The sequence below is a fragment of the Pleurotus ostreatus genome (genome assembly GCF_014466165.1).
Source record: "Pleurotus ostreatus strain PC9 chromosome Unknown scaffold_9, whole genome shotgun sequence".
Classification (NCBI taxonomy): domain Eukaryota; kingdom Fungi; phylum Basidiomycota; class Agaricomycetes; order Agaricales; family Pleurotaceae; genus Pleurotus; species Pleurotus ostreatus.
Window position 1 is genome coordinate 562,901 of NW_023503164.1, and position 27,226 is coordinate 590,126.

General features: G+C 50.2%; 8 protein-coding genes across 8 annotated transcripts; 4 read left to right on the plus strand and 4 right to left on the minus strand.

Annotated features, from left to right (window-relative positions):
* Window positions 1-740: 740 nt before the first annotated feature.
* Window positions 741-3,933, plus strand: PC9H_011381 (uncharacterized protein; the record flags this gene model as incomplete). The annotated part of the gene is made up of 8 exons (XM_036780866.1): window positions 741-1,308; window positions 1,355-1,514; window positions 1,562-1,766; window positions 1,831-2,109; window positions 2,941-3,198; window positions 3,225-3,303; window positions 3,408-3,668; window positions 3,743-3,933. The coding sequence occupies 8 exons, from the start codon at window positions 741-743 to the stop codon at window positions 3,931-3,933; spliced, it is 2,001 nt and encodes a 666-aa protein (XP_036626721.1).
* A 2,908-nt stretch (window positions 3,934-6,841) lies between these two features.
* PC9H_011382 (uncharacterized protein) lies at window positions 6,842-10,102 on the minus strand (the record flags this gene model as incomplete). The annotated part of the gene is made up of 10 exons (XM_036780867.1): window positions 6,842-7,020; window positions 7,106-7,366; window positions 7,440-7,518; window positions 7,573-7,794; window positions 7,882-7,979; window positions 8,340-8,448; window positions 8,631-8,891; window positions 8,954-9,158; window positions 9,206-9,365; window positions 9,418-10,102. The coding sequence occupies 10 exons, from the start codon at window positions 10,100-10,102 to the stop codon at window positions 6,842-6,844; spliced, it is 2,259 nt and encodes a 752-aa protein (XP_036626722.1).
* A 167-nt stretch (window positions 10,103-10,269) lies between these two features.
* PC9H_011383 (uncharacterized protein) lies at window positions 10,270-12,983 on the plus strand (the record flags this gene model as incomplete). Its single annotated transcript, XM_036780868.1, has 6 exons — window positions 10,270-10,445; window positions 10,492-10,600; window positions 10,650-11,042; window positions 11,093-11,143; window positions 11,198-12,582; window positions 12,647-12,983. The coding sequence occupies 6 exons, from the start codon at window positions 10,270-10,272 to the stop codon at window positions 12,981-12,983; spliced, it is 2,451 nt and encodes an 816-aa protein (XP_036626723.1).
* A 306-nt stretch (window positions 12,984-13,289) lies between these two features.
* PC9H_011384 (uncharacterized protein) lies at window positions 13,290-15,361 on the minus strand (the record flags this gene model as incomplete). The annotated part of the gene is made up of 11 exons (XM_036780869.1): window positions 13,290-13,455; window positions 13,510-13,774; window positions 13,829-14,021; window positions 14,074-14,190; window positions 14,245-14,371; window positions 14,420-14,516; window positions 14,576-14,659; window positions 14,713-14,881; window positions 14,936-15,064; window positions 15,121-15,225; window positions 15,287-15,361. 11 exons carry the CDS (start codon window positions 15,359-15,361, stop codon window positions 13,290-13,292), a joined length of 1,527 nt encoding a protein of 508 aa, XP_036626724.1.
* A 3,135-nt stretch (window positions 15,362-18,496) lies between these two features.
* Window positions 18,497-19,759, plus strand: PC9H_011385 (uncharacterized protein; the record flags this gene model as incomplete). Its single annotated transcript, XM_036780870.1, has 5 exons — window positions 18,497-18,694; window positions 18,747-19,075; window positions 19,136-19,544; window positions 19,593-19,658; window positions 19,709-19,759. 5 exons carry the CDS (start codon window positions 18,497-18,499, stop codon window positions 19,757-19,759), a joined length of 1,053 nt encoding a protein of 350 aa, XP_036626725.1.
* Window positions 19,760-20,847: 1,088 nt separating this feature from the next.
* On the plus strand, window positions 20,848-22,557 carry PC9H_011386 (uncharacterized protein; the record flags this gene model as incomplete). Its single annotated transcript, XM_036780871.1, has 10 exons — window positions 20,848-21,002; window positions 21,061-21,209; window positions 21,260-21,375; window positions 21,426-21,539; window positions 21,649-21,838; window positions 21,894-21,950; window positions 21,999-22,023; window positions 22,077-22,199; window positions 22,252-22,395; window positions 22,455-22,557. The coding sequence occupies 10 exons, from the start codon at window positions 20,848-20,850 to the stop codon at window positions 22,555-22,557; spliced, it is 1,176 nt and encodes a 391-aa protein (XP_036626726.1).
* Window positions 22,558-22,971: 414 nt separating this feature from the next.
* PC9H_011387 (uncharacterized protein) lies at window positions 22,972-23,905 on the minus strand (the record flags this gene model as incomplete). Its single annotated transcript, XM_036780872.1, has 8 exons — window positions 22,972-22,996; window positions 23,051-23,151; window positions 23,203-23,280; window positions 23,347-23,409; window positions 23,460-23,539; window positions 23,590-23,707; window positions 23,758-23,786; window positions 23,842-23,905. 8 exons carry the CDS (start codon window positions 23,903-23,905, stop codon window positions 22,972-22,974), a joined length of 558 nt encoding a protein of 185 aa, XP_036626727.1.
* Window positions 23,906-24,755: 850 nt separating this feature from the next.
* PC9H_011388 (uncharacterized protein) lies at window positions 24,756-25,397 on the minus strand (the record flags this gene model as incomplete). The annotated part of the gene is made up of 2 exons (XM_036780873.1): window positions 24,756-25,152; window positions 25,267-25,397. The coding sequence occupies 2 exons, from the start codon at window positions 25,395-25,397 to the stop codon at window positions 24,756-24,758; spliced, it is 528 nt and encodes a 175-aa protein (XP_036626728.1).
* Between the last annotated feature and the right edge of the window lie 1,829 nt (window positions 25,398-27,226).

Sequence of the window (27,226 nt, forward strand, 5' to 3'; positions counted from 1 at the left end):
ATGCATGCACACAATGGTCCATCGGAGAGATTCTAGGACCAGCGTGCCTCTTGCCATGGACCGTTTATGAGTGGCTTCGTGGAAGCTGGAAAAGGGACTTTGGAAAACTCTCAGAATACTAGATTTTATTTACATGGTGAAATAACGGGATTTCTATATGTGCCTCTGCGGATTGATCAGGAGATGAGGCTCGTACTTGAGTCTAAGCTCTACAATAAAAATTGAGGGAGATATGAGTGAAAACTTTTGCCCTACCTGTCATGACTATTTTTGTGTGTGTGGCGCTAAAATCACGCTGGGTCAACTATTCTGCAAACAACAATAATATACCTGGTGGCACCTTGTATCAACTGCATTATCTATTCCCTCCAATAAACAGTACTATAGCTTGTGGTGCTTATTTATTAATGAATGTTAGTGGTAAGATAGCAGGACGAAGAAGTGAAAAAAGGACAATCCGTGGCTCGAACCCGCAACCTTTCTGTGCTAAAAAATAGTATTCAAGCGCGCAAACCGCTAAACCAACGTGCCACATCATAGACTCCTTTGGACTAGTATATCACCTACTGAGCCGGGATACTTCAGGTCGCCGACAAGAAATACAAGAAATACCGAAAGCAGAAGTTTGCATGTATTTACTTTGTATCTATTGCCGCTTGCCCACCACGATGTCTGTGACTTATTTGTGACGATTCCCAAGCGCCCCGAGCAGACTCCAGCGCTAAATTTTGTCAAGTTCAATGTCCGCCAACCCCAGGCCCGAGGGACTGACATCTCGACGAGCAGACCGGGCCCTTAGCGTTATGAGCAAAACCTATAACATGGAGGCAGCTAATGACGGTGAGCAAATAAACCCCCATGGCAGCGTCTGTTTGGAGGTGTTCCACAATACGTGGGTCGAGTTTTATGAGTGGGAGAGGGAGTATTGTGAGGCCAAGTTAGCGGCTCTAATGAGTGAGAGGCGGAAGGGGGCTAGTGCAACGCCAACGATCACCGCTACCGCGACGACGGCGCGTCCAACATCACCACCTGGTCCAATCTGGGTCATACCGTGTCCCCAAACTATAGTTGATCTCTCCGGTGTATTGGCAGACTTCGACGCAGCCCCTCAATACGAATCATGCACACCCCTGAACGGGAACGTGTATGTAGGGGACGATCCCGATGTTATGCCGTTCTTGCCGTTCGGAGAGGAGGATTGGGATGGATCTCCTCTTCCTGGCGGTGGCAGGAAGCGCTTTTCATTCGAGGACTACATCGGGGAATATGGCCAGCTTGCATGGATGTCTGAATTTGACGATCCAGATCGTAAGTGCTTTTGTCCAGCTCGACTCCACTGACGGTTCTGTTGTAGTGGACTGCATTCTGTATGCAACCACTCAACGCCTTGCCTCGATGTCGATATCGTACGCTCAAATGGACGCGACAAGTGTGTTCGCGCGGACGCCCAGGCTGCCGTTGCTTAGCGTATCCTCTGGGGATCATCCTGGCTTAGAGGCTAGAGCTGCGAAGAGGTCAGTTATCCGTTCATCCAAGCCAAATCGCATCTGACCGTAGACAGAGACTTCCCTCCATTCCCCACCCTACCATCCACCCCCACGCCCCGCCCATCTGCGCCTTCTGTCTTGTCGACCCTCAAAACCCAAATCTACCCGCTGTTCTGCCACAACCTCACCTGCATCCGCCATATCTGTCCTACACATTCGGAGGACACGCCCTATCCCCATGCGACGGCCCCCAGAAGGAAGAGTGCTCAGTTAGCTAATGTGAGCTTTGGTTCTCCACTGGCGGCGCCCTCGTTCGCCTGGCTGACGTCTGCACCTTCTATAGGATGATCCCACCCCAGATCTTTGCTCACCTACCTGTTATCGCCGCCGCCGCGGTCTTCATACAGAAATTTCAGGTACTATCCCCATGTCGTCCTCTTCCTCCAGTGTTGTATCACCACCTGCTGAGCGGGGCCGGAGAGGCATAACAGGACCATCGCAGCCGGCTATGCCTGATTCTTGGTCAGCCGTAGACAGAGACACTCTCATCACCCTCCTCGAACTCGATGCAGACGCCCAGCCATGCGATCTAGCCATTCTAATGAAGAAGAGTTGCAATGATGTGCGTGCATCCTCATCTCCCTTTGTGTTCTTCTGGTCTCTTCTTGCTTCCCATCCAATAAGCCCTTTCATGATTTTCACTCGCTTTATGTATATATCTTTAGCAGACCCACTATTTCTAGCATGTCGAGACCGACGTTGAATGCCGTGTAGATATTCCGCTTCCGCGAGCACATGTTCCCGGATCCGATGATCCCTTCCCACAATCCCAGAAAAGCCTCACTTAGACCGCCGAAGCGTAGGGTAAGGGATACAGTCATACTCGGTACGTAGTGGTTTTACATTTACCTGTTTTTGCGCACCCCATCGACCCGCGTCGTCAAAGCGCGACATTGTCATGTAACCCTCATTATATGTGGAAAAGGGTGCTAACATGTCTTCTGTTATATACAGATTTGCGCGACCATCAGACATATACACTGTATGTTGCCAACATCTCCTCATAATTACTCCTCTAAATGGTTGCATGCTTACTCGTGACCGTTATAAATGGTCCAACGGGTACTGGCAAATTCGAACTTTCATTCCATTTTTCGTAGCCCAGGCCCTTGTTTCCACCCCGGACCCTGCGATGACGCCTGCCCTTGCGTGCGCGCCAACGTACAGTGCGAGCGTAAGTGTCTGTGCGACGACTCCTGTGAGTTCAAAGTCTATCTGTTTATCTCGCTTACTTCGTTTGTTTTTGACTATACGTATCGTCGCGCCGCATTTACGCACCCTTTGTTCCTATCTCTCAGACCCTAACCCCTAATAACAAGCGTCACTTCACTTGCATTCTTTTTCACCCCTTGCTTTCCGGTAGTCATAATCATACTCATTGTTCTCCCAACAGGTCCCCTCCGCAAGGGGTGCAACTGCAGACCTCAGCGGGGTGCCAAAGGGAGCAACAAGAGTGGCAGTACCAAAAGAGTCTGCTGCCGCACAGAACAGTGTCCCTGCAGACGTGCCCACCGTGCATGCAATCCAGAGCAATGTGCTGGGTGTACCATTGCGGATTCTCAAGCACCGACGTGTCTCAATATGGCTGCTCTATGGGCAGCAGCTGGTAGACGTCGTAAAGTCTGTTATATCTCCAGAAACGGCCATGGTGGTAGGACTGACAGATGTGCTCAATAGGCTGTTGAAGTTCGCCGGTCAGCATACGGATATGGCCTTTTCCTCAAAGAGAGTGTGCTCGCTGGTGAATTCCTCATGGGTGCGTCTCCACGCCTCTCCCCTCTTTGCCGTTATCCTCCCAACTTGATGTAATCCGTCTCGATGTCCTCTCCGCACACTTGCTCAACTGTTTTGTTCTTTCAGAATACACAGGTGAAGCAATCCTAGACCCCACCTGTATCTCACGGGACTACATCATCGCCCACCGCCAGCGCAACTACCTCTTCGCACTTAATACGACACTCGGGGTCGACTCGTCGCTTGCGGGTGATCCATCTAGGTTTATCAATCACGGAAACCCACCGGATTTGGTTGACGGGTATGTGGGTGCGGGCGATGGCATCGCGAATGTTTACTCGCATGTGGAGATAACCAATGGGGGGCATGGGGTCGTGCTATACGCTGGTGAGGCCTTCCTTATCTTCGCGCGTGATTTGGGTTCGATGTTCAATCGTTGGGCCTATTTCGGATAGCCATAGACATGGATGCAGGGACAGAGTTGCTGCTTGATTATGGCCCCAAGTTCTTCAAGCAGGTGCACGGTGGCGATGACGATGGTGACAAGGGAGAGAACGAGGAAGAGAAAGAGGAGAGGCAGATAGCACTCAAATACAAGGGGTACTGGGATGACGATCCCGAGTACGGAGAGGCGGAAGAATATAAAGAGTAGGGTGACCGGTGAAGCTTTGACGCTTTGAAGGCACATGGTGCAGTGACTATTCTAGTAATTTTGGACAACGTAATTGGGTAGAACAGGTGGCGATGGCCGCTCACAATCTTGGCGTCAGCAATTTCCAGTGTATTACTTACGCGCAAATCGAAATGCAGAACATTGATGCTATGAAATACAAGGTCCAAAGGACATTATATACAATCAATCCACCGCGCACGTATAGTCTTCACACCGTGACCTCCCAGTCTCTCCCGCGGAGGCCCTAGCAGAACTATCTAGCAAATTGATGTTGGGTGAGTGCGTCGAAGTTTGAACCTAACTGCTAGGCACGGTCATCCCTGAGAGACGCGCGTTAAGTTGTGTGACTCGTCACAATTGTCACAGCACACGAGCACGAGTATGAGCTTCGAGGAAATCCAGAATCAAACCAGCACGGCAGGCTGAAAACCGCGATGCTCATCCCCCACAGACTCTTCCCCGAGTCGACCTTGCGAGCGGGTTAAGGTCTGAGTATTCCAGTCCTCCTCGATTGGTCCTAGCTGGATCTGGCCATCACTGGCCAAGCGCTGCACCAGAAATTCACCCACGTCGTCCATACGCCCGAAGACCTCCCGAGAGGGCACGGGGGGCAGTTGGTCTGAAAGTCGGCGCGAGGACCGGGTGGCTGTTCTCGTTCGTTGCTCTTTTTATCTGCGCATTGGTCCTCTATCGGCATGATGTGGTTTTTCGCAGACAGCCATATGTATCGACGTGGAACTCACGATTCGCGCCGTCTCGTATGGTTCTCACAAGTGCGCTCTGGGGCATTGGGATTCCGGCCTGGCTTTCGCCATAATCCTGTCTTCACATTCGCCACCACGGTCTGTGTTTCGCGTCTCCAGGTGGCGTCGCGTTTCACAATTCATCCACTGGTATGGTACACGGTACTGAACCTGATGGAGCCCGTGTTGGCCGTGGGGCATGGATATGTTGAACCCTTGCCAATGAGTGTGACACGAGATGTATGCCTGTAGATAGGCTTCGCTCGTGGTCGCGCGGATCCCTGGGTGCCATTATTACGAGCGTCAGTACATTCTTGGTATTGCTTTCTCCATCTGCTAATCGACTGGGTATGTGTATCCAATGTAGTATCGCCCTGTTGAGCTCATATCACGTCGGCTAGTGACGGGGTATCTGTCGGAGGTCCCTGGTACACTATTTGGGCCACGTAAGCGATGCGGGCGAGGCACTCTTCCGCTGCGAAGCGGTTGTTGTTATGCTCTTGAGTAGCTGGGCAGCGGCTTTTTGGACGCGCCTACTGGTTGATGTTCCCCAGAAGGCCTTCGTGTACGAGGAGTCTCAGTGCTCTTACGCAGACGAATATTCAACGGACAAGGCTGCCATCCTTTAGTGCACTTCGCGGTACACAGAACCCAGTCGGCTTCGTGCCGCTGGTTGTGCAACTCGATTCAGACTACTCTTGGTCTGCCGTGTTAATTTTTCCCTCTTTCCTCTCATTTGCTGAGAGTGCGAGTCCTTTTGTAAAAATAGCACGATCTCCTTGCAATAAATCTTATGGGTTGAAATTCAAAGCACGGATTGCGAACTATATGCGTAAACCTGAAGCTACCCCCAATCTCTCCGGTGTTCTCTTCTGCGCCGCCACCCCAGTGATTCCCTCTCTGCAGTCTCCCGCGACTTCTTGTCCTTCGTAATCATATTGAGCCTTACTCTCTCCGCCCACAATTCTCTCGCTCTGATATCATTGTCCATCTCCCCCGTGTTGATACCTATGATCGGCTCGACAATATTCAGGAGGCTCTCATACAAGTTGATCTTCTGCTGGTGAGGAGCTGCGAAGGTCAAAACATTCGCGTTAACTGGCGCGGGTGGATTGACGGCGTGAGTTGCCGGTTCCGTGTGGGTAAGCTCACAGATAGTGCTAGGGTAGTTATGCACGACGTACCTTCATTTATCAGTCTCGTTGGGACTTGCCTGATTTACGAGCCCCCTGAGGCCCTTTTGATACCCTCGGTGGTGTCCTTATCATTGTCATGCTCGACGCTAATTATCCTTAGACTTGCAGCAGCCCGCCACAGGTACGCGCTTCATCCGGATGGGAGAGGATGTACCCCACATGCCCGATGTCGATAATCTCCGTTCCCGATGCAATGCTTCTGTACTTCGGCCCTGGTTTCCCGTCCAACCCCAATAAAATAGCAGGCTCGTCGTTATTGCCAGGAAAGAGGCATCCCACACGGGTCCTTGGGTGATCTCATAATGTTGGGCGGTGTTGTAAGAACGAGGGCTCAGAGCCGGACGTCCCTGAACTACGCAAGATAAGTTACTGCTTAGTAGATGGAGACCCTAAAAGAGAAATCAGCATCCATGGGACCCATCACTGACCAGATGTTCACCGTCCTTATCGCTACCGTTGGCATATACCGAAACAGAGTGACGATTTTATCCATGGCTTTCTACCTTGATGCGGACTGGCCAGTAGTATACTGTAAACGCAACCAATTAGAGCGATTAGGGTTCATATTCCTGGTATCTCGTAGATATCGAGAGTCACAAAATAGTCAAGCGGGGTTTGGGAACTTGTTCATATATCGCGAGGGAATTCAAGGACTGCGAGAGCTGTGTAGCACTAATCAACGGGGGATTGATCGAATAAATGTTACGCGGAGCCTTTCACTCGTATACGCCCGGTGATGATTCAGGAAGCCTGCATTCGACTACTTCTCTGCAGCTTGATCTTCGAGCCCGGCATTTCACATCATTATGAGCCTTTTATAAGATACCAAAATGTGTTCCGACTGTGCGTAAGTAATAAACTGACATTAATCGACTCGCCACCACTTGTTCTACTCAATCACATTGTCTAATAATCACAGACAATCGCGATTCCGCATCCATGGCCCCTCTACTCTTTATATTCTTCCGCCTCCCCATACTCAGGATCATCATCCCAGTATGTATATTTCTTCGCTTCCTCCCTCTCCACATTCTCTTCATTGACATTGTCTTCCTCGTCACCATCCTCGTCACCACCGCTTATCTGCTTGAAAAACTTGGGCCCGTAATCGAGCAGCAATTCCGTACCTGCGTTCATATCTATGGCTATCAGAAATAGACACAATGCTTGATGAACAAACTAAATCGCCCGCAAAGAGGAGGAAGGACTCACCAGCGTATAGCACAACCCCGTGCCCCCCATTCGTAATTTCCACATGTGAATAAACATTCGCGATGCCCTCACCCACACTCATAGAACCGTCAACCAAATTAGGCGGATTTCCATGATTGATAAATCTTGATGGATCCCCCGCAAGCGACGAGTCGACCCCAAGGGTCGTATGGAGCGCGAAAAGATAGTTGCGCTGGCGGTGGGCGATGATGTGGTCGCGCGAGATACAGGTGGGGTCGAGGATTGCTTCACCTGTGTACTCTGAAAGGCAAGTAATGAATGTCAAAGTAATCAGGGAGAAATTCAAGAGTAGAATGGGGCCGAACAGACATACCCATGAGGAATTCATCCGCGAGCACACTCTCTTTGAGGAAAAGACCATAGCCGTGCGCCGATCGTCGCACTTCAACAGCCTATTGAACATATCTATCAGTCCGCCCATCGCCCGAAAAAACGACGGACTTTACGGTGTCTACCAGCAGCCGCCCATAAAGTCGCCATATTGCAACAAGTCGGCACTCGGGAATCCGTAATGGCACACCCGACACATTGCTCCGGATCGCATGCACGCTTGGCGCGCCTGCAGGGGCAGCGTTTTGTGCGGCAGCAGACTCTCTTTGTACCGCTGTCTTTATTGCTCCCTTTGGCAACCCGCTGGGGTTTACATTTACATCCTTTGCGAAGGGGGCCTATTAAGGGACCAACGGGTATGAGTATGAGTATTGCGAGGGGAGTGAAAATATGGTATATGAAGGAAAGGAGTGTTTGAGACTCACAAAAATCGTCGCACAAGCACTTGCGCTCGCACTGCACGTTGGCAAGCACACAAGGGCAGGTGGCATCGCAGGGCCCGGGGTGGTAGCATGGGCCCGGGCTGTGAATGGGAACAAGGAGGGGGGGCAGCCACGACGGGTTCGGGTTCGCGAGCATTTGTTCGACCATTAACAGTAAGAATGGTCGCGAGTTGACATGCATTGATTCGAGAAGAAAGTAAGTATGATGTGCGCAGGAGCAGTGAAGAGGGAGAAGAGGGATGGAATGAAGATGTTTGGAAGTAGGAAGCCGGAAAGCGGGGCAGATAGGGACGACGTACGGCGTGTATGTCTGAGGATCGAGTACTACATCCAACAGAAGGCGTATTAGCGTCCTTTCTCACATTCGATGGGGGTATAAACGTTCAAGGGACGCTCTGCAGCAACACAGGTAGATGAAAGATGTAACAGGGTGCACATACCGAGGATGTTATCCCTTGTCCCATGCTTAGACGGTTTAAGTGGTGCTTTCCCAGAATTGCGGGAGGCAATCATCGGATCTGGGAACATGCGCTTGCGGAAGCGAAATATCTACACCAAATTGAACGTTAGTCTTGACGTTTCAATAGATCTGTGCGGTTGAGCCGGTAATAGAGATTGTGAACGCGCAGAACAGAGTGAGTGGTCATTAAGAGAGCCGTTGTAGGGAGCAAGAAGCAGGAAAGAAACAGTCGAAGAAAGCGGAAAACCACAAGGGTCGAGAACAAACGTACGTCATTACAACTCTTCTTCATTATGACGGCCAGATCGCATGGCCGGGCGTCTGCGTCGAGTTCGAGGAGAGTGATGAGAGTGTCTCTATCTGCAGCGGACCAGGAATCCAGAATAGCTGGCCTCAATGCTCCTGTTGCGCCTCTTTGTCCATGCTCAGCATGCGGTAGTACAGCATTGGGGAAAGTGGATGACGCGAGAGCAGTACCTGAAGGTTTGGCGATGAGGAGGAAGCATGTTGGTGAGCAAGGGGAGGAGTCATTCTACGGAAGATGTAGGCATCAGTTATGCGAACGAGCATGTTAATGACGAAACTAAAGCTCACGTCGACCAAATAAACACTCTTCTTTTCGGGGATCGTGGCGTGGGGATAGGGCGTGCCCTCAGAGTGAGTAGGACAGATTTGCCGGATACAGGTGATGTTGTGGCAGAACAGTGGGTAGATCCGGGTTCGGAGTGTCGACAAGACAGCAGGCGGAGATGGGCGGGAAGAGCCAGGGGAAGGAAGGGAGGGGAAGGGAGGAAAGTCTCTGCCTACAATCAGACGGGGACTGGCCAGGATGGACAGAGTACTAACCTCTTAGCAGCTCTCGCCTCCAAGCCAGGGGGGTCCCCAGAGGGCGCGCTGAGCAACGGCAGCCTAGGCGTCCGCGCGAACATGCCTGTCGCATCCATTTGGGCGTACGATATCGACATCGAGGCAAGGCGGTTAGTGGTCGCGTACAAAATACAGTCCACTGTGATACATCCATTAGTTTGGTCAAGTTGGGACTAATCACAATGACTTACAGTCGGGGTCATCAAACGCAGACATCCATGCAAGCTCACTGTATTCACCAATATAGCCCTCATATGCAAAGCGCTTCCTCCCACCATCAGGAAGAGGATATCCATCCCAATCCTCCTCTCCGAATGGCAAGAAGGGCATAACATCAGGATCGTCGCCTACATACACGTTCCCGTTCAGGGGTGTGCAGGATTCATATTGAGGGCCTGCGTCGAAGTCCGCCAATACACCGGAGAGATCGATTGTAGTTGTGGGACACGGTATGACCCAGATTGGACCAGGCGGTGATGTTGGGCGCGCCGTCTTCGCGGTAGAGGTGAGCGTTGCCGTCCCCTTCCGTCTCTCACTCATTAGAGCCACTAACCTGGCCTCACAATACCCCCGCTCCCACTCATAGAACTCATCCCACGTGTTCCGGAACACCTCCAAGCACACGCTGCGATGGGGATTCATTTCTGCGCCGTCATTAGTCGACTCTAAATTATGGGGTTTGCTCGTAACGCCGGTGGTGGCCGGATTCGCGTCCGAAGTGTGCTTGTTGGTCGATATGTTGGGCATCACAGATACGGAGGTGATCGCCTCACTTACAGCACCAGGTATTACAAGTTCTGCGAGAGAAGACTCGGAAGAGTCCTCCTCCTCTTCGCGTAGATGGTCGTATGAATGGCGAACGAAGGCGCTCGTCATAGCCACTGAATATTGGATCTTGAGATAGTAGTAAAGCAGCCCGGCGGGCCAGTCTTGTCGGTTCGAGGAGGTCACAAGAGGTCACAAGCTTCGTGAAAGTCGCGTGATCCTAAGTAGACGCCCACAGGTGCTCCTTGTCGCCATTTTTTGTTAGTTTTCCACTTCCAATGTCTCGCATTCTTCCTGTTGCTTTATTGGACATTGCTGTCACACAATGTCTTGGTCGCGCTGGAGCGCATTCTGTGCGGAACCCCGCCAATATTCGCATGATGCACCAAGCAGCGTTGGCTACGGTCCCCGACACCCTCCCCCCGTCAATGAGCCATCCTCAGGCATTCGGAAGGTTGTATTTCTTTGCATTACATGTCGTTGATGCTGATATTTAATAGGCTGAAGACACGCAAGGTTCGCCGGGGAACCCTTGCCGTTCGCACTGCACTATCGAGCACCGAATTACAGAAGCGCGTTCAAGCATTGGAAGTCGCTGGGGCTATCGAGGTACGTGGTACTTCCTGTCCTGTCCCACAGCTCTCATATCTCTGCCCAGCAATCCTCTGTGGACGCGCAATCGTACTCGGAAGAGCAACTTGTCTCCATTTACGAAGATCTATTATCCATACCGATGGAGGAAACCCCTACGCCCCAGTTAACGTCTCGCGAGCAAGACTTAGGGGCTGTCAATGCCGTGGACCTTCGTCTTCTGGAATCGGAGCCCACGCACAACCATACATCGCTGCTGACCGTTCTTCAGCCGGTATCCCTGCCCGACAAGCAAACGAAATACGGGCCATCGCCAGAGCCGTACAAACGGGTACTATGGAGGATTGAGTGCTTGCTACAGCGTTTGGAGGCTGCTCAGGCTAGAGCAGGGACACACGCACCCGCAGTGTCACTAGGAGTGGTCACGGCGGCAGAAGGCGAAGCGCTGGTACGGGTTAGTGTGAGTTGCTTCGATTTATAGGTATCCAAGTGTCTGAATTTCGCTGTTAGGTCGATGCTGAAGATTTCGAAGCGGCGGAATACTCTCTGTCTCTTATGAAGGTCAGCTTTGGGTTTGTTGCCGTTATCATGAAAAGTGGTTGAACGTTCATCTAGCGGCTTGGGGTGTCTACGCCCGAACCCGTACTCAACTGCGTACTCGAAGCGTACGCCAGAAAGGGGCTCGTTTTCGAAACGGAGCAATTCTTGACGAATGTACTGGCTGCACCTCCGACAGAGACACAGCGGCATCTTCACGTCAAAGCGCACTTAAGAGCAGTCGCAGCGCCGGACACGATCCCCGAATCAGCGTTGTCCGTCTTGCATCACTACGAGAGCCAGCACGCACCAGCACCGATGAACACGTACACGATGCTCATCACGAACCTCTTCTCGAAACACTCTGTCCTGGCACGCGCGCAGGCTTGGGATATCTTCACGCACATGCGCTACGTCGCTCACCCGAACCCCGATGCGTTCCTCTATACAATGATGATTCGTGCCTGCGCGTCGCCCTTCGCTTCGTATCGCGCAGAGGCGGAGCGCGCGTTGGACCTCTGGACCGAGATGACCGTGGACAAGGGACTCCCCCCTACAGTCGGTGCCTACAACGCCGTCATCCTCGCCTGCGCGCGCTCCGGCGAGCTGTCGTATATCAACGAGGCGTTCCGCCTGGCGAAGCAGATGCTCGACGCACATCGGGATGCCCACGGCAACTCGCAGTTCCGGCCCAACTCCAAAACGTTCTGCGCGCTGTTGGAGGGCGCTAAGCGCGTGGGCGATCTCAATCGGGCGCGTTGGATATTGGCGGAGATGGTTCGGGTGGGGGAGCCGGATGAGGGCGGTAGGACGAGCGTGCAGATCACGGAGGAGGCGATGATGCATCTCCTCCATACGTACACGGCGTACACGCCACCTTTTCATCGCGGGATCGCTGTCCTCAAGCAAGGCGATTCGGACACAGACGGCCCTTCCAGCGCAAGTACGATTGTGCCTTTATCAGAAACCTCGGTTCCGGAAATATGTCCAGAATCGAACCAGGCGTCGTTCACTCACCTTCCTCCACAGAGTCGCGCCGAGGTCATAGCCGAAGTCCAGTCTCTGTTCAGCCGAATCCAACCCCTTGCCCCAAGGAGGACCCCAGCATCAAAATACGACGACGCTTTTGCTAACGTCACAGTTTCCACCCGGCTTGTTAACTCATATATCTCGGTATTCTACAGGCATTCGTCGTTGCAGACATCGAGGGATCTATTCAACCAGCTATTCGAGCAGATGGGCGTTAAGCGCAATGCACGGTCCTACACCGAAGCGCTGACGAAGTGCGTTATGTCTAAGCAGGGGGCGGATAAAGATGCGGCCTTGGACTTCGCGACGTCGATATGGGACCGGTGGCTGGCGCTGGAGCATGATATGAGAGAGGAAGCTAACAGAAGCGGTAAAGTGTTCGACGGTCGTATAGTTGAAAAGGCGCGCACATTGATGATACGCATCCTCACTCTGTGCGTTTTCTTTCTCTGCCTCCTATAAGGGTGACAGCTAGCTAAAGCCTCCCCTCCCCTCCAGGCATGGCAAAATCGACGAGGCTCTCGACCATGTGCGGTCATTCGTGCAGGACTTCCCGCCTCCGGCGATCCGCACTCCTCGGCCGTGGACGACGATTCGGGGCACGCGCACCGTGCTGTTCGCGCCTCGGCCGCTCGTACGCGCCACGACCCCGGTGGAGATTCCCGATGATACCGTGCCGCCGCTGCTTACCTTCGGGGACGTGGACGTTCTGCACCACCGGTTGGTGGCGATGGGGAGAGGTAAGGATATTGGGTACTTGAAGTGGGTTGTCAAGTCCTATGAGGGCGCACTGAGGATGAGGAGGGAGAAGGCCATGAAGAAAGATGGGAATTGAACGTGACTGGTGTAGGTGTCGACAGATAGAACGCCCCAAAGAATTTCATTCGCCCGAAGCTGTGACCCCTTCGCACCTCGTCGCCTCCCCTGGGTTCGCCTTCAGCGCGATGAGGGCTCCCCGATAGCAACGAGAACCATTGTTGGCACGGATCCATTCGTGATACATGGTTGGGAGAAAATGGCGGAATGGATAAGGAACCTGGACAGAGTTCGACGTTTGCCGCCAGCGATATACCCTATGATAGCATCTATTTCTATCTTACGGAACTAGGTGGGCAGGAAAACATCCACGATAGAGCCAAAATTACTCTAATGCCTTGAATAATACCTTAGCCTTTCTTGAGGGCATACACATCGGTCCATACCACTCGTCTGCTGGCCTTTGCCCTGACTCCAGCTTCACATCATAATTGAGGATGACGTGTGCCATCATGCTCTTTAAGATCGTTGATGCGAAGAAGCGACCCGGGCTAAAAGGCTATTGTTCAGTATACTTTCATCCCTCATAGCATTGACCCAAGTACCACGCATGACGGCCTCCTCCAAAGGAAAGGTAATTGTGGGTGCTGGTCAGACGCAGTCTTTCTTCCTCTATCTTGTCCGATTTTCCTTGCATGACCAGATTCTCCCGAGTCTTTGAGAATCTGAGGCCATCGAATTCGGCAGCGTTGTTGTACAAACTCTCATCTCGGTGGGTCGCTGTGGGTGCGGCGGCCACGATGATGCCCGGTGGTAGAACTGTGCCATCCGAAAACGTGAAGGGGACCATCACCTTCCGCGGCAAAGACACTGCCGGGTGAAGTTGAGTTCTAGATGAGGCTGGTGCGAATCAAAACTTCTTACTGGCGCCCATTCCGTTCAAGCGCTGGGATTCCTTGAAGAAGGAGTCTAGTTTCCAACATTTTTCGAGTTTGTCCGAAACCCAGTCGTTCGCGCTTCGAAGGCGATTGGGACCCAAGTTATCTATAAGCTCCTCTCTGAGGATGTTGATATAGGTTGGTTTACTTGCTAGGTGGTATAGAGCGTGGACAAACGTCTGCAGGGAAATCTGGGTAAAAATACACACAATCACCAGCTAAGTGTAATACCGATGAGGTTGTGTGAAGAGCAAGGAAGTTCACGTTGAGCATCCGAACAGCAAGAGATTCATCTGTTTGACAATGACCAGGTGTTGCGGCGTCCATCAACCACGATAGCATATCATTCTAACAAAGTAAGCCGATAAGAAACACAGTCAGTGAGATGGAGGGTACTCAAACCGGTTTGTCTGGATAGGAAGGCCCATATTCTTGGATATGATGACGACGCTCGGAGATGATTGGGCGTATGGTACGTAGTAGACGCTCTTGAAGTCCATAGACCTTGCTCCAAATTTGACCCGCTACTCTTGGAGGTGTCAGGGCGTGCATTCAAACAGAGATGAAGGGAATTTACGGTTTGAGGAACGATGGAAACATCCCGGTAAACACTGTCCCGAATACTACATGGTTGGTAAACTGAAGGTTGACGGAGCAATATTCTTCATCACGACCTAGCATAGATTTAGATAAGAGATCTTCGCCTGCATGGTTAGTAAGAAATCATATATACAAAGTGGCAGACCGATAAAAGCGCGGTTGGTTGCACGGCAAACTATTTTGGAGAACGTTTCTGTGGCTCGAATTGGTACCCATACTACGAGAGTGATTAGCAGTAAGAACTGTGTGTGACTGAAACACAGCACTCACTATCTTTCGAGAGGTTTGTGCGAATCAAATCGTCAGTTGCTGAGACCATTTCGTCAAGAATTTCCGGCAAAATTACGGCCAGGTTCTTCGATAAAATATGGCGAATGACTCCAACGTGGTAAGCATCACGTCGTATCTCCTCCCCAAGGGTGTAATCTGATTGAAGGAGCTATGAACGATTGAGTATTTGGCCGATATTTGGAGGCACCGGAAGTCTCCTCACATCCACCATAGCTGCTTCCATGGATAGGACGTGCTCCGGAGCAGTCCTTAGGTTTTCCAATAGGGCATCTCCAGATGCAAAGGCAATCCAACGATCCATTTGAGCCACCTTGAATATCCTGCCCTTATACTGAGAAAATCGTCAGTGAAGGGGAGTGTTGAGTTGGTTTGGATTAATTGTTGAACCTTCTTGTAGCCATCATAGAGCACCGATTCCGCGTTTATTGTGAACCGCAAACTAGTGATATAGGAACTGAAGATGCCGCCATGGCCGGCGGCAGGTATATGTCTCTGGGAAGGCTGTTGAGTCGAAATTCTCTGGAAAAAATTTCCAGAGTAATAGTAGACAAACCAAAGAAATGTGTCGGCGGAGTGCCTGCGCTGAGACCGCTACGATGGCTGCGAGGATGACCAGGCTAAGCAACATGGGAAATGGGGTCGCAACTACGGAGCGCCAGCCTGTCTAACGCGTGGTGAAATAGCAACTTAGTAGCGCGGAAGCGTGGAAGCTACTAGATATTTTAAGTACATCATTAATGCCTACATCGCACGGCTTGATCAATACTATCGGGCATTGTGATCAGATAGTAATGATACGAACTTGAAGCACAGATGGCGAAAACAGACGAACGCCGCATCATGCATCACACGCATGGAGGGTGTAGGGTGTTCTCCAGGAATACTTCGTTCAAGCTGCGTGGACGTCGGACGGATCACAAAAACTTCCTTGGAGCTGCAAGTTGGCTACAAGGTAAGTATCCGGGTTGAACGTTGATATATGATATGTGGTGCTTTATTTGTGTAATGCACTGTCATGCAATCAATGTTAGTGATCATTCGTAACCTACTGGGATCATGGGCGAGCCGCCGAGATCCTGTCTTGGCAACAACAAGGGCATCAGAGATGCTGCGTCTTTCGTGATGGTCAATTGTCGAGGACTCGCATGGAGTACTTAGTATTGGCCTTTTCATTGATCGAAGAGGATTCAATTTTTAGATCAGGATGTTTCTGCTTTGCCATCAAACCAGTGTTAAGGCGGCTTGCATCACTGTGCTTTTGGGGTGAATTCAAGACTGCGACAAGGAAGGGGGTTGGAATCAATGGATGAAAGCAACGGCGTTGCGTGAGAGCTGGAGGTGGATGACCGGACATTCATCTGCACTTCCTAGGCCCGCCCAATATCAGATTCAGATCTTCTGATATCTACTCTTAGTAGGTTCGAGGGGAGGGCCTAGTGACGAACCCGTCAAACTCGCGTGCTACTATTTGTTGGAAAGATGGGAGCGCAAATCCGAACCGCAGGATGTGGACCCACCATGCACAACGTGGTACGAAGAGAAATGACAACTACTGATCATGTCAAACAGTGGGACACTCCAGTGATATATAGTGACATGTCGGAGCATGTTGGCTCACTGAAGGATAGGTCGTAAGACAAGAAATCATTACACTTATTGGAGCAAGAAAGTGATACATCTAAGTCTACGCTAAAATTGCTTTAGACTCTTCCCCATGCGATCGAATTGGTACTTGTGTACCCGCTGTCTGTCCCTGTCCCTAAGAGCTCAGAAGATGTGACAGCACCCGGGGCCAAAACAATGCGCCGCAGGTTCAGAACAATTCTAGATGCGATCATAACGCTCATACTCCTCATTGGATTGATTAGGACCCCTTGGAGGGCCGCTCGTTCGGGCGGGATGGCCAAATACAAAACAAGGGTCACGACGCCCGTGCTGAAGCCATTCATGAGTAATGGCGCCAATCCCAAAAATAAGGACTCACGAAAATAAAAATGCGTAATAGAGCAAGCAGTCTTTGAAAATGCCGACTACAATCCGTTTGTTTCCTTGCATAACTGAAGATTCGTCAGTAGGAGAATCGAATGAGATAGAAGAAATTCACAGTATTGGTAGGCCCGTATCGTTGTTACGGCGAAAATACTAAAGTCGAAAACAATGGAGGTTGAGAATATGACTATTCCTGCGGTCTTAGTAGGAGCGCCGACCGTGAAAACACACGTCAGGCGAGGAATCGGCAATCGCAAAACTGGGGCATGGAGCGTTAGAATTCTTACTTTCAATACAGCAGTTAACTTACATTCAACCTGCGCCGAAGACACAGAAATGCCAATAAACGTGCCAACATTGCAGAACTAATCCAAGATTGCATTAGTTGGCGGAAAACGAGTTGCTTCCGTTCTACCCACAATCACCAAAGCGATCAACAAGTACTTGACCAGACGTTGGCCGCGCCACAAAGCGTAAGTTCGCATAGCGAGAAAAACTAAGGGAAGTGTGAACGAAGTAGTGCGCGTATTAGCGATGACACTGACCAGTAATCAGAATGAACAAAGCCGTCGGGATGAATTGCACAACGTAGAACATGTATCGACAGAACTAAGTGATGACGGATGGTGTCAGTATATTGTAACTCTGGGGCAAATGAGAAACTGACTGAGAACGGCGCATCTGGCCATAGATAATCTACAATAGTCATAAGCCGACTGACAATTTGGGAAAAGAGGATGCTTGCAAGTGAACCCGAAGCCTTGCACAATGATGCTTCCATATTTCATCACAATGTACATAAATGTTCCCTTTGACAAGGGTGCCTTCTGCATCTCATATGAAGATAGTAATGTGACGGTCAGAAGTGAAGTACTTACCCAAATGAAGATGTACTAAATATGTAGTCGCAAGAGTTAGACGGGTTTCAGATGTAGAGCACGATGGTTAACGTACTTCACTAGGGTAGACTTTCAGTCATATGTTATGCAACGTGTATCAGAAGTTTATCACGAACCATTCAAAAGTGAGGGCAGCATCGTAAATGAGCAGCGCGTAGAACGCGACTATCAGAGATGAGTCAAGCTAGTGTAGTCAATAAGGTAGGTTAGTTGGCCTACCCAGGAGATACTGTAACGACTGTAAGTATTTGTGCGGAGAATCGTACAGACAAGCTCACATTTAATACCAAGGTATCCTTTGTCACTTGTAAGAAAGCCTGGTAGGCCTCCATCTGTTGTTCAGGGGACAAGGGAGTGCTATCCATGAAGTATTTGGGACGACAGTATTGTAAACCTGTTGATAAGATCCATCCCCGCTATATAGGCCCGACTGCTACAGACGGACTAAGTACGTTCACGGAATAGGATCTTGATTGGGCGTATGGATCTTTTGTATGGGCATTTGATCCATCGTTGATACAAGTGGTTGGATAGGATCATGATGCACCGACACTAAACTTGATTTCCGAGTCCCCGAACTCGGCGGGAGGTTATTGCGGCGCAAGGAGAGACTACACCATCGTGAGTGCTTACCATAGCCCCCCCGTTACACTTCTCGGAATCAGAAGGTTGATGCTTCGAAGCTTGAAGCCCTCGAAGACTCCAAAATCATTCCATCAAGGCACTGCCTTCACAAGTTCACTTGATGTATTGGTGTTGATTGATGCGTAAGCATCGCTCAGAATACCTTTGGGAAAGAAAAGGCGAGACGTGCTTGGCCCTGCACTGCAATATCCTCTCTCAACACTCTCAACTCGCCAGTGGTACCAACACCAATGCCACGTTCTTACCTCGTCGTCGGTGGCGCCGGATTCTTGGGCTCGCATATCGTGCAGGCTTTGGTCGCCCGTGGGAACAGTGCGGTTGCTGTATACGACGTGAAGACCCCCGTTGATGAAGACAGAGTCGCTGGCGTTGAGTACTTTATAGGTGACATTATTGACGAGGTCAGGTTGGTCGAGGTCTTGAATAAGGTTAGTGGGCTCAATTCGACCCTAGTTACAGCCTGCCCTGAACATGCGTTAGGCCCAGGTCGACTTGTTATTCCACGCTGCCTCCCCAGTCCACGGTTTGGATGACAGTTTGTACTTCAAAGTCAATCAACACGGCACAGAAAAGGTCCTGTCGGCGTGCAGGGAGGCTAAAGTCACGAAGTTGGTGTACACTTCGTCGACGGGCGTTGTGTGGACTGGAGCGACGTTCAATGGCATCGACGAACTGAAGGCAAAGATGCCGGCACAGGGTTACGATGCATATCACCATACCAAAGCTATAGCAGAGAAGCTTGTCCTTGCTGCGAACGATGAAAGCGACAACTTTCAAGCTGTCGTTCTGAGGCCTTGCGGAATGACTGGGTACGTGCAGTTATAATTCATAGCCCATAATCCCATCGTTCTGACCTTTGGTTACTGCAGGGAAAGGGACAGTCAACTCATCTGGCGCCTGGCGAAGGTACTCAACGACGGACAGCAAAATGTGCAAATTGGTGACAACAGCAATCTTGTTGACTATCTTTACGCTGGGAATGCCGCTGATGCGCACGTCCTTGCCGCGGAACGTCTTTTCGATGCTCCACTAACAGTTGCGGGAGAGGTTTTCTTCATCACCAACGGTTCTCCGATGCGCCAATGGGACTTTTCGCGCATGGTTTGGAGGGAACTCGGCGACGACGGCTCCAAGACAGCCATTGTAATTCCCCGTAGCATTGGTCTCATTTTGGCCACTTTGGCCGAACTTTGGTGCCGTATTACAGGAACCAAAACTGAATTCAATAGATTCAGTGTCAGATACGTTACTGCTACACAATGGTACAATATAGACAAGGTGGGTATTCACCCGCCGTAGTGTTGCCATTGCTAATGTTGACATTAGGCCAAGAAGCTCTTGGGTTATGAACCCAAAGTTTCTTTAGAGGAGGGTGTTCGTCGTACCGCAAACGTGCGTCATTAGTTTCTTGGCGATCTACCGAACTGACATGTCTGTCGAAGTGGTGGAAAGAAGTTGGTAGCACACGGCACGCGCGTGAGCGACACTCGTAAGGGTGTCCGTTACATACTTTCTCCCTTTTCCACCGTAGATGATTAGAACTAGGATGACTCAAAATATCGAGGAATGGCAGAGTTCCTACGGTAATTTCAACAAACTTCTCGCGACCTCCATCAGTTGATTTTTGTAACAAAAGAAATCGAGCTTTTCACATCACTGACTGCATCTAGCGTCAAATTTGATTCAAATTATTCTGCCAAGATGGTAGGTATTTTATACGATCATCCCTCTCGCAAACCGCGACATCGAGCTAGTCGCCCGTTTGTTACCTACTCAACCAGAGCTGCCAGTGAGCTTATGCAGATATCCAAGGTTTCATCGACATCTATCAATCGATGATAACACAGGTAAGTCGCGCAGCAAGTAATCCTAGTCCGAAACCCGGGGCATCAGCAGCCACTTAACAAGAAACGAACATTTGGGAGCACTCAAGAACATCAGCGCTCGGAGTAGAATGATTTGATTGATGGTTCTTTCTACTTCAGCCCTCGCCACTCGGAACTGCAAAGCAATCCTAATATCTGCCATTACCCCCGACGCCAGCAACGCTCATGGGGGACCTACTGTAAGATCAATAAGATATCCACGATCATTGACAAATCATCGGCCAATCACCAAATTATTCCTCCCTCGTTTACAGATTAGTCTGGATGGTATAGGTTTATATACGATGAAGACATCGACGACCGAAACCATCACCGATGCTGCCCCTACTTTTTACTCTGGCTTTGCCTTCCCTCTTCCTTCTCTTGCAGTGGTGGCGTCGACCAAAACATCTTCCTGGACCCGTTCGACTCCCAGTAATTGGGAATGTATTAAGTCTGGAGCCACAGTTTCCTTGGTTGACGTATTGCCAATGGGGAAAAGAATACGGTCAGTGTAACGATGCTTACAACATCTGTCGCTCATGATAAAACCTTAAGGGAGCCCTTTCCGTTTCGAGATTTTTGGCAAACATGTAGTTGTTGCGAACACAGCAGAAGTAGCCTCGGAGCTCATGGACAGACGCTCTAGCGGTGCATTGAGCAAGCCAAGACTGGAAATGGTGCACTTGATGGGTTGGGATTTCGCATTACCCTTCATGTCACACCCCGACCTTCGTTGGAAACTTCATAGAAAGCTTCTTCAGAGAGAGCTTGCTGCGAAGTCATTTCATCCAATCCTGAAAGCAGAGACCGAGAAATTCCTGGGGAACCTTCTAGACTCCCCCAACGATTTTTGGTCTCATATTGCTATGTAAGTGCATAACGAAGTATTTCCCTTTCGGCAAGCTTACATAGTATATGGTTCCTAGATTGTCCTCATCGATCATGATAGACTCCATGTATGGGGGGAACTTTGCCAAGCAAAATCGATATCTTGCGGCCTACATCCATGAAACATTTCAGATGTTCTTGCATGAAGTTTTCTTTGCGTCACCCGCTTTGTATGCCTTCCCATGGCGTCGGTATTCTTTTATTATCTCGAGGGTTTAGCTAAAGTGAAAGTTCTAGTTAAGCACTTTCCCGAGTGGCTTCCTGGAATCGGGTTCAAGCGCACAGCACGAAGGATCCGACAGCGAACCAACCACTTCGTCAATGCGCCGTTCAATATAGTAAAGGAGCAAATTGTAAGTCACCACGATTGATGAGTTACATATCATATCATCCGGCGGTGCAGGTATCTGGAAGTGCTCCTCGTTGTTGGGTAGCCGATATACTGTCTGAGGGCGAGATTGACGAAGAAGACGTCAAAGCAGTCGCAGCAACTGCAGTGATAGGTAACGTGGCTTCCGTCGCTAAATCAAAGTATACTGAAGCACATCGTCGTCGTAGGGAGTATGACTGTATGTGCATGTTTCACTTAGCCCTGGTCATTGATTGTAACCATATGCCCTATCCAGACTGAAGCCGCGATCAAGACATTTTTCCTCGCCATGGCGTTGCACCCATTATCCCAAAGACTTGCCCAAAAAGAAATTGAGGCAAAACTTGGGCCTTCAAGACTGCCAGACTTTGAAGACAGGTCATCGTTACCTTATGTGACTGCCATAGTCCGAGAAGTGTTAAGATGGCACCCACCGGCTCCTTTAGGTCTGTTCACATCGTTGGGCTGACTCGCGATCGGTAGAACTTAACACGTCTCAAGGTGCCGTACATACAACAACGTGCCGCGAGGAATATGAAGGATACACAATTCCTCAAGGTGAGTTATCCGCAATGATAAAAGATCTCTCTTTGACGTATACCGCAGATTCCTCGATTGTTGCCAACATATGGTACGTCAGTTCGTTTTGTTACTACATATACTATCTTAACCCACTTCTCATAGGGCAATGTCACGCGATGAAGAGATGTACGGAAGCCCTGATATTTTCGAACCAGGGAGATGGATTACTCCAGACGGTCATTTGAAGGCAAATTCCACCGGATTTATGTTTGGCTTTGGCCGAAGGTAGATCGACTCACCATATATGTTTTCGTGGTTACTGATGATGCCATGAAAGGGTGTGTCCAGGCAAAGGTTTAGCCGAGGACTTTCTATGGCTCGTTATAGCCAGAGTCCTGAGTGCATATTCTGTCGCCAAGGATAGAAATGCTCATGGTGAAGTCGATCTTACTGAGGATTATGATTCCTCTTTGTTATTCTCGTGAGTTACTCTTATCAAACCCCGATGGGATTGGGCACTCAGTACTCAGTGCTTTGTAGTCAACCTCGGCAGTTCCAATGCTCCATCACGCCAAGGTCTCCTCAAGCGCACCAAATGATTTCATCGTACAAACAGGCCGCAGAACTTGACATTTTAGAGTAAAAAACCTTGCGTCGTGATGTCCTTCTTTACTCCTACATAATTAGAGACTGAATAATGATTATTATGTTCGTGAATCTTAGCGCTTCTAGCTGGGCTTCCAGGTTGATTGTGTCTTGCGTGACCTTTTACACCTCGCGCATTCATGTTCCAAGATATACCGAAATAGAAACTAGAGTCATCCCGCATTCCCTACTTGTGGCTTTTTGCATCCGCCCGAAGCCTATCGCTGTCGTGCCTCCCTGGAATAGACTGACGAGTCATAAGTAGCAATATGCATCCATATCACTCCAACCAAAATATACCTATCAGTGTTCAAAGCGTACATACGACAGAACAACTAGGAGAAGCCACGTAAGCGTAAATACCATGTACCTATCAACCTCCGCGAATGTTGAAAGCCTAACACTCAAACATTTATGTGTTAGGGGTGTGCGAGGTCCTAGGAAGGGCGTCAGCAACGGAAAGGTAAATGAAAAGTGTCTGCGTCGCTCACGTAACAGCCCAAGATCCGTCAGGAGCGGTGCAGAGGCCCACCGAATGAAGGGGCATAACGGGAGGGTAACAAGCCGAGCCAGCCCTCGTGGCCGCGTTGCCCTACATTTTCAATATTAAGTTGGGGATAAGGTAGATAAATTATTCGCTCACCATGTCAACCCAGCACTGGGTGACGGAGGAAGGACCGTTGTTAATGGTAGAGAAAGTGCATGTATTGAAGGTTAAGCTCTAGGTAATCGAGAAAAGCAATTGTAAGCAAACGAAGAACCAGAGAAGTGCGAGATGGCACGTTACCTTGCTCTCGCCAGGCTGAAGACCGAATGAAGGAGGGAATCCCTGCTGCGAGCCAGGGAGAATCTGATTCTAAATTAGTTGAGGGGCTTCAGGGGCTTGTACGGGATGCGCACTCTGATGGCGTTCTGAAGCATTGCGCAGTCTTCAACAATAGGTGGCAGGGGACCCGCAGCGTTACTACAAGAGTTGTTACCTAGATACGCAAGTTATATTGTATACAAGATACGACATGCAAATGCTTACAGAGAGCACCGCAGATCCTCTTGTCGTCGGTCCTCTCTTCAATTCGGGCGCCGGGACAGGAGGTAGTTGTGATGGTCAAGAATTTGCCATCCCCCACGTCCACCGATTCAGTTTCTACCTAGAAATCCACGTCAACACCTTCTGAAAATGAACGTATTGCGGACGTACCACCGGGTTATCACATACAGCCCTGGGCACTGCGAAGATAGTTCTGCAATCACTTCGCGTATGCCGATGATATCATTCACTCACCAACTGAAGCGGAGGCAGTAAAGGCAAGAGCAGCAAGCACAAGCAAGCGAGTAAAGGATCCCATGGTCACTGTAAATTAGTCGAAGGCGATGGGGTCTGGCCGTCTCGCTTCTCGCTAGGCGAGGCTTTATAGTTTTCAATGGTACCAACGTGCAACAGGGACAAGGGGTCGAACCTATGGCAGAAGAACTGACTTTCAGCCAGAAGCTTTGATGGGCATCATGCTTCAAGGTCTATAGCGGTCTACGGCAAGGCACCCCCCTGGGTCTTCGGCTGTTAAAGAAGAATGTGAGACGAAATTATGTTCTTCTAACATCGGACGTTGACAGTTCTTGACCGGCCTGGAATGATAAATTATGTGTGCCCCCCAACATCCGAGGGGGGACACGATCAGCGTATACTGAATTATGAGATGCCAATTGGATCTAAGAGAAGGAAGGAAGATCATGCACCTGTGAGGCGAATCCAGGCCGTGGAAGCTCGAGGTCCGCGTCTTCGGAGATGAAGACGCCAAACGTGACAGCCACGGGGGAACGTGAGCGGACGACTTTCGGGGCGATGCCACCCTAATCGCACTTCCTTTCCCGCCATTGTTTCGTGCATAGAGCGCTGACGTTCTGCCGACAAGGGATCAAAGGATCATATTCTGATAACACGGACGGGTTATTCAATTTAGTCGGTTCGATGCAGCGGGCAATATGATTGGCCTAGCCAGTGGGAAACAGTCCGTAGAGTGGCATGTGGTCGTATCAAAGATGGGTATTATTTACGGAAGTGATGGAAATAACTCGTTCCTCGTTCACGTCGGATTTTGCGGTATCCTGACACGCGTCGAACGTACAATTGAAGTGTATTTGAGTCAAGCGTACCTATGTCACAGTCATCGTCAAAGGGGATCATCAGTGACGCTGTGCTTACGCTGCTGCCTCTGCCCTCCGCTTCAACTCTTGAGCCATCGCCTCAAAGCCCAGCTTCAAGTTGGCCTGCGTAAAGAGTTTCACTACATATGCCAGCACGCCGCTGAAAACTTCGATAGTTTCGTATTTCGTCTTCCCGTCGTCTCCTACCGAGAGAGACTGCCAGCGTTCGGCACGCAGAAGAAACGGGTACCCGACGATGGATATCCATTTAAGGCAGCAGTTTTCGGGATCCACGGTGACAACCTTCACGAACGCAGATTGCTTCTGAAACATGCCAGGTTTGCCCATGGTTGGGGGTAGATGGACGGGCGCTATCAGCATATATTTTCCCTCCGCGAGCGTTTGGTCAGGGAGAATCTCCTCTGACTCGTCGACTAGCACCGAGTCGCGACTTCAAAGAAGGTCATGAACGCCAGAATGCAATAAAAAAACTAGAGGCGCACACGAAAGGATTCCTGGTATCGCCAGTGAGTCTTCGTAGGAATTCAGAACTGAAGCCACGCACCATTCTTTGTAAGAGGGGAAATCCGTTAGAATCCCCCACACTTTTTCTCGTGGTGCATCGATGATAGAAGAGGCAGAAACGGCAAAGACACCATCAGCAGCCAGAGGTGGGAGGTTGTTGGGCGACGACATTGAGTTCCCTCTCAGGGTTGTGGCTGCCATAATATAGCATAATATGCACGTGCCGTGCATAAGCTCGGGAAGCGGTTTCCTCGCGCTTCCTGAGCCTCGCGTCGGTCAACTACATGTAAGCTTACAGCGATGGAACACTTGACAACCCGCTTCTTGGACGCAGTTTGGAAGTTCACTTGACTTGTTATGAACGTACCCAGGCTATCTTCCACGCTTCTAGGTGCGCGTACAATAGCGTAACATGAATGTTGCAGAGTTAAGTGGGAACATAGATTGCACAAAGGGTCTCACAATAAATACTCAAACCACGCTGACTGGTCGTCTAGTCCCTTCTTCTCCCCCGCCCGCGGCGACGTCCGACGCACCTCTGCCTTAAGGTACTTCTGCCGAGCGAGATAGCCTAAATTTCCGGCAGCGAACAGACCCATCGCGAAGACGCACCAAGGAAAAAGAAGATAACTGTTAGCATGGTCACCTTTGGCAGGACGAATGCCCGACGGACCTCACGCCAGCTGAATGCTTCGTCATCTGTGGCGGTCTCTTCCTGGAATTCACGGACAACGTAGTCCCGTTCATCGGGCGTGAAGAAGCAAGTCGCCTTGGGAGGAGGAAAAAGGAGGCAATGCCGAATAGGACGTCCTTCGAGGATAAACACTCATGCCCACCCGGGTCGTGCTTGCGTGGGGGATTCTTTTATCTTGATGACACCAAAGGCGAGGATGCCGGAAAAGGCACTGGACAAGGAAGCCAGTGAGAAGAACACAGGACATATGTCATGGTCAGCGCTATCGAGTACTGAGTGTCGGTCATCCTAAGGTCCTCTTGGAGGCCTACGATGCGGGCATTCCCGGTGTTCGTACGGTCCACCAATATCAGAAGGCTATAGATATTCTGCAGGTTACCAAGAAGCACAGTATATCATGACGACGACCCGAAGCACATATAAGTCGAGCTTGCGCCCGACGCGCCTCTCAAGGGCAGGGGTCATGGGCTGAATGGATCGAAGACGCATGGGTGACGGCACTGGGCCTATTGACGGCCTCCTTGTCTTGGTGGGCTGGGTCAGACATGACGGCGGATGGCTGGGCTTCGACTCAAGAGTATCGCTATGTATATGAAGATTTCGATAGTCAGTGAGATACGCCTCCAGTTAACTCGTATTTCATCTTACCGTCAATAATTGGGGGACTTGTCCTAGCTCCTGGAGCCTCTTTGCCTTCCGTGAGATGAGTACTTCTCATGTCTCATGGACATTCCGGTGCCACTGACTTTCTGGGCTACGCAATGCATGCTTGGCACGACGTGAAGTCTCCTCCCTTCTCTCTAATTGATTGATGCCCAATGTATTCCGAGCATGTCACCCCGAGCTTTAAGCTTCCCTCCATCCCGCTTTGTGTAGCATTCGACTTACCTCGAGACAACTACCCTTTACCCCCTACCATTCATCCTCTAATGCACTCACATTAAATACTGAGTTCAAAAATGAAACCCTGAACAAGATCGAAACGAGGGCAAGTGTAAACCTGATAGAGAACGAAAAGACAGATCGTCAGACAGCCAGGAAATGAGGACGTCCTTATGATATAAGGGCTTGTTTAATATGGTCCCCTCTACTACCATGACCCCACACCTGAGCGTATTTGCCACAGCGAGTATTGGTGTTCAAAGGACTCACGAGGTAACAGTCCGGCGCACTCGAGCAACATCTTATACACATCATGCGTCACCATCGAATCCTACCGTCAACGTTAACCCCATCATTGATTGACTATGAATTGGACAAATGCCCGCCACGACCCGAACGAACCGTAAGAAAATGCTGAGCCGAT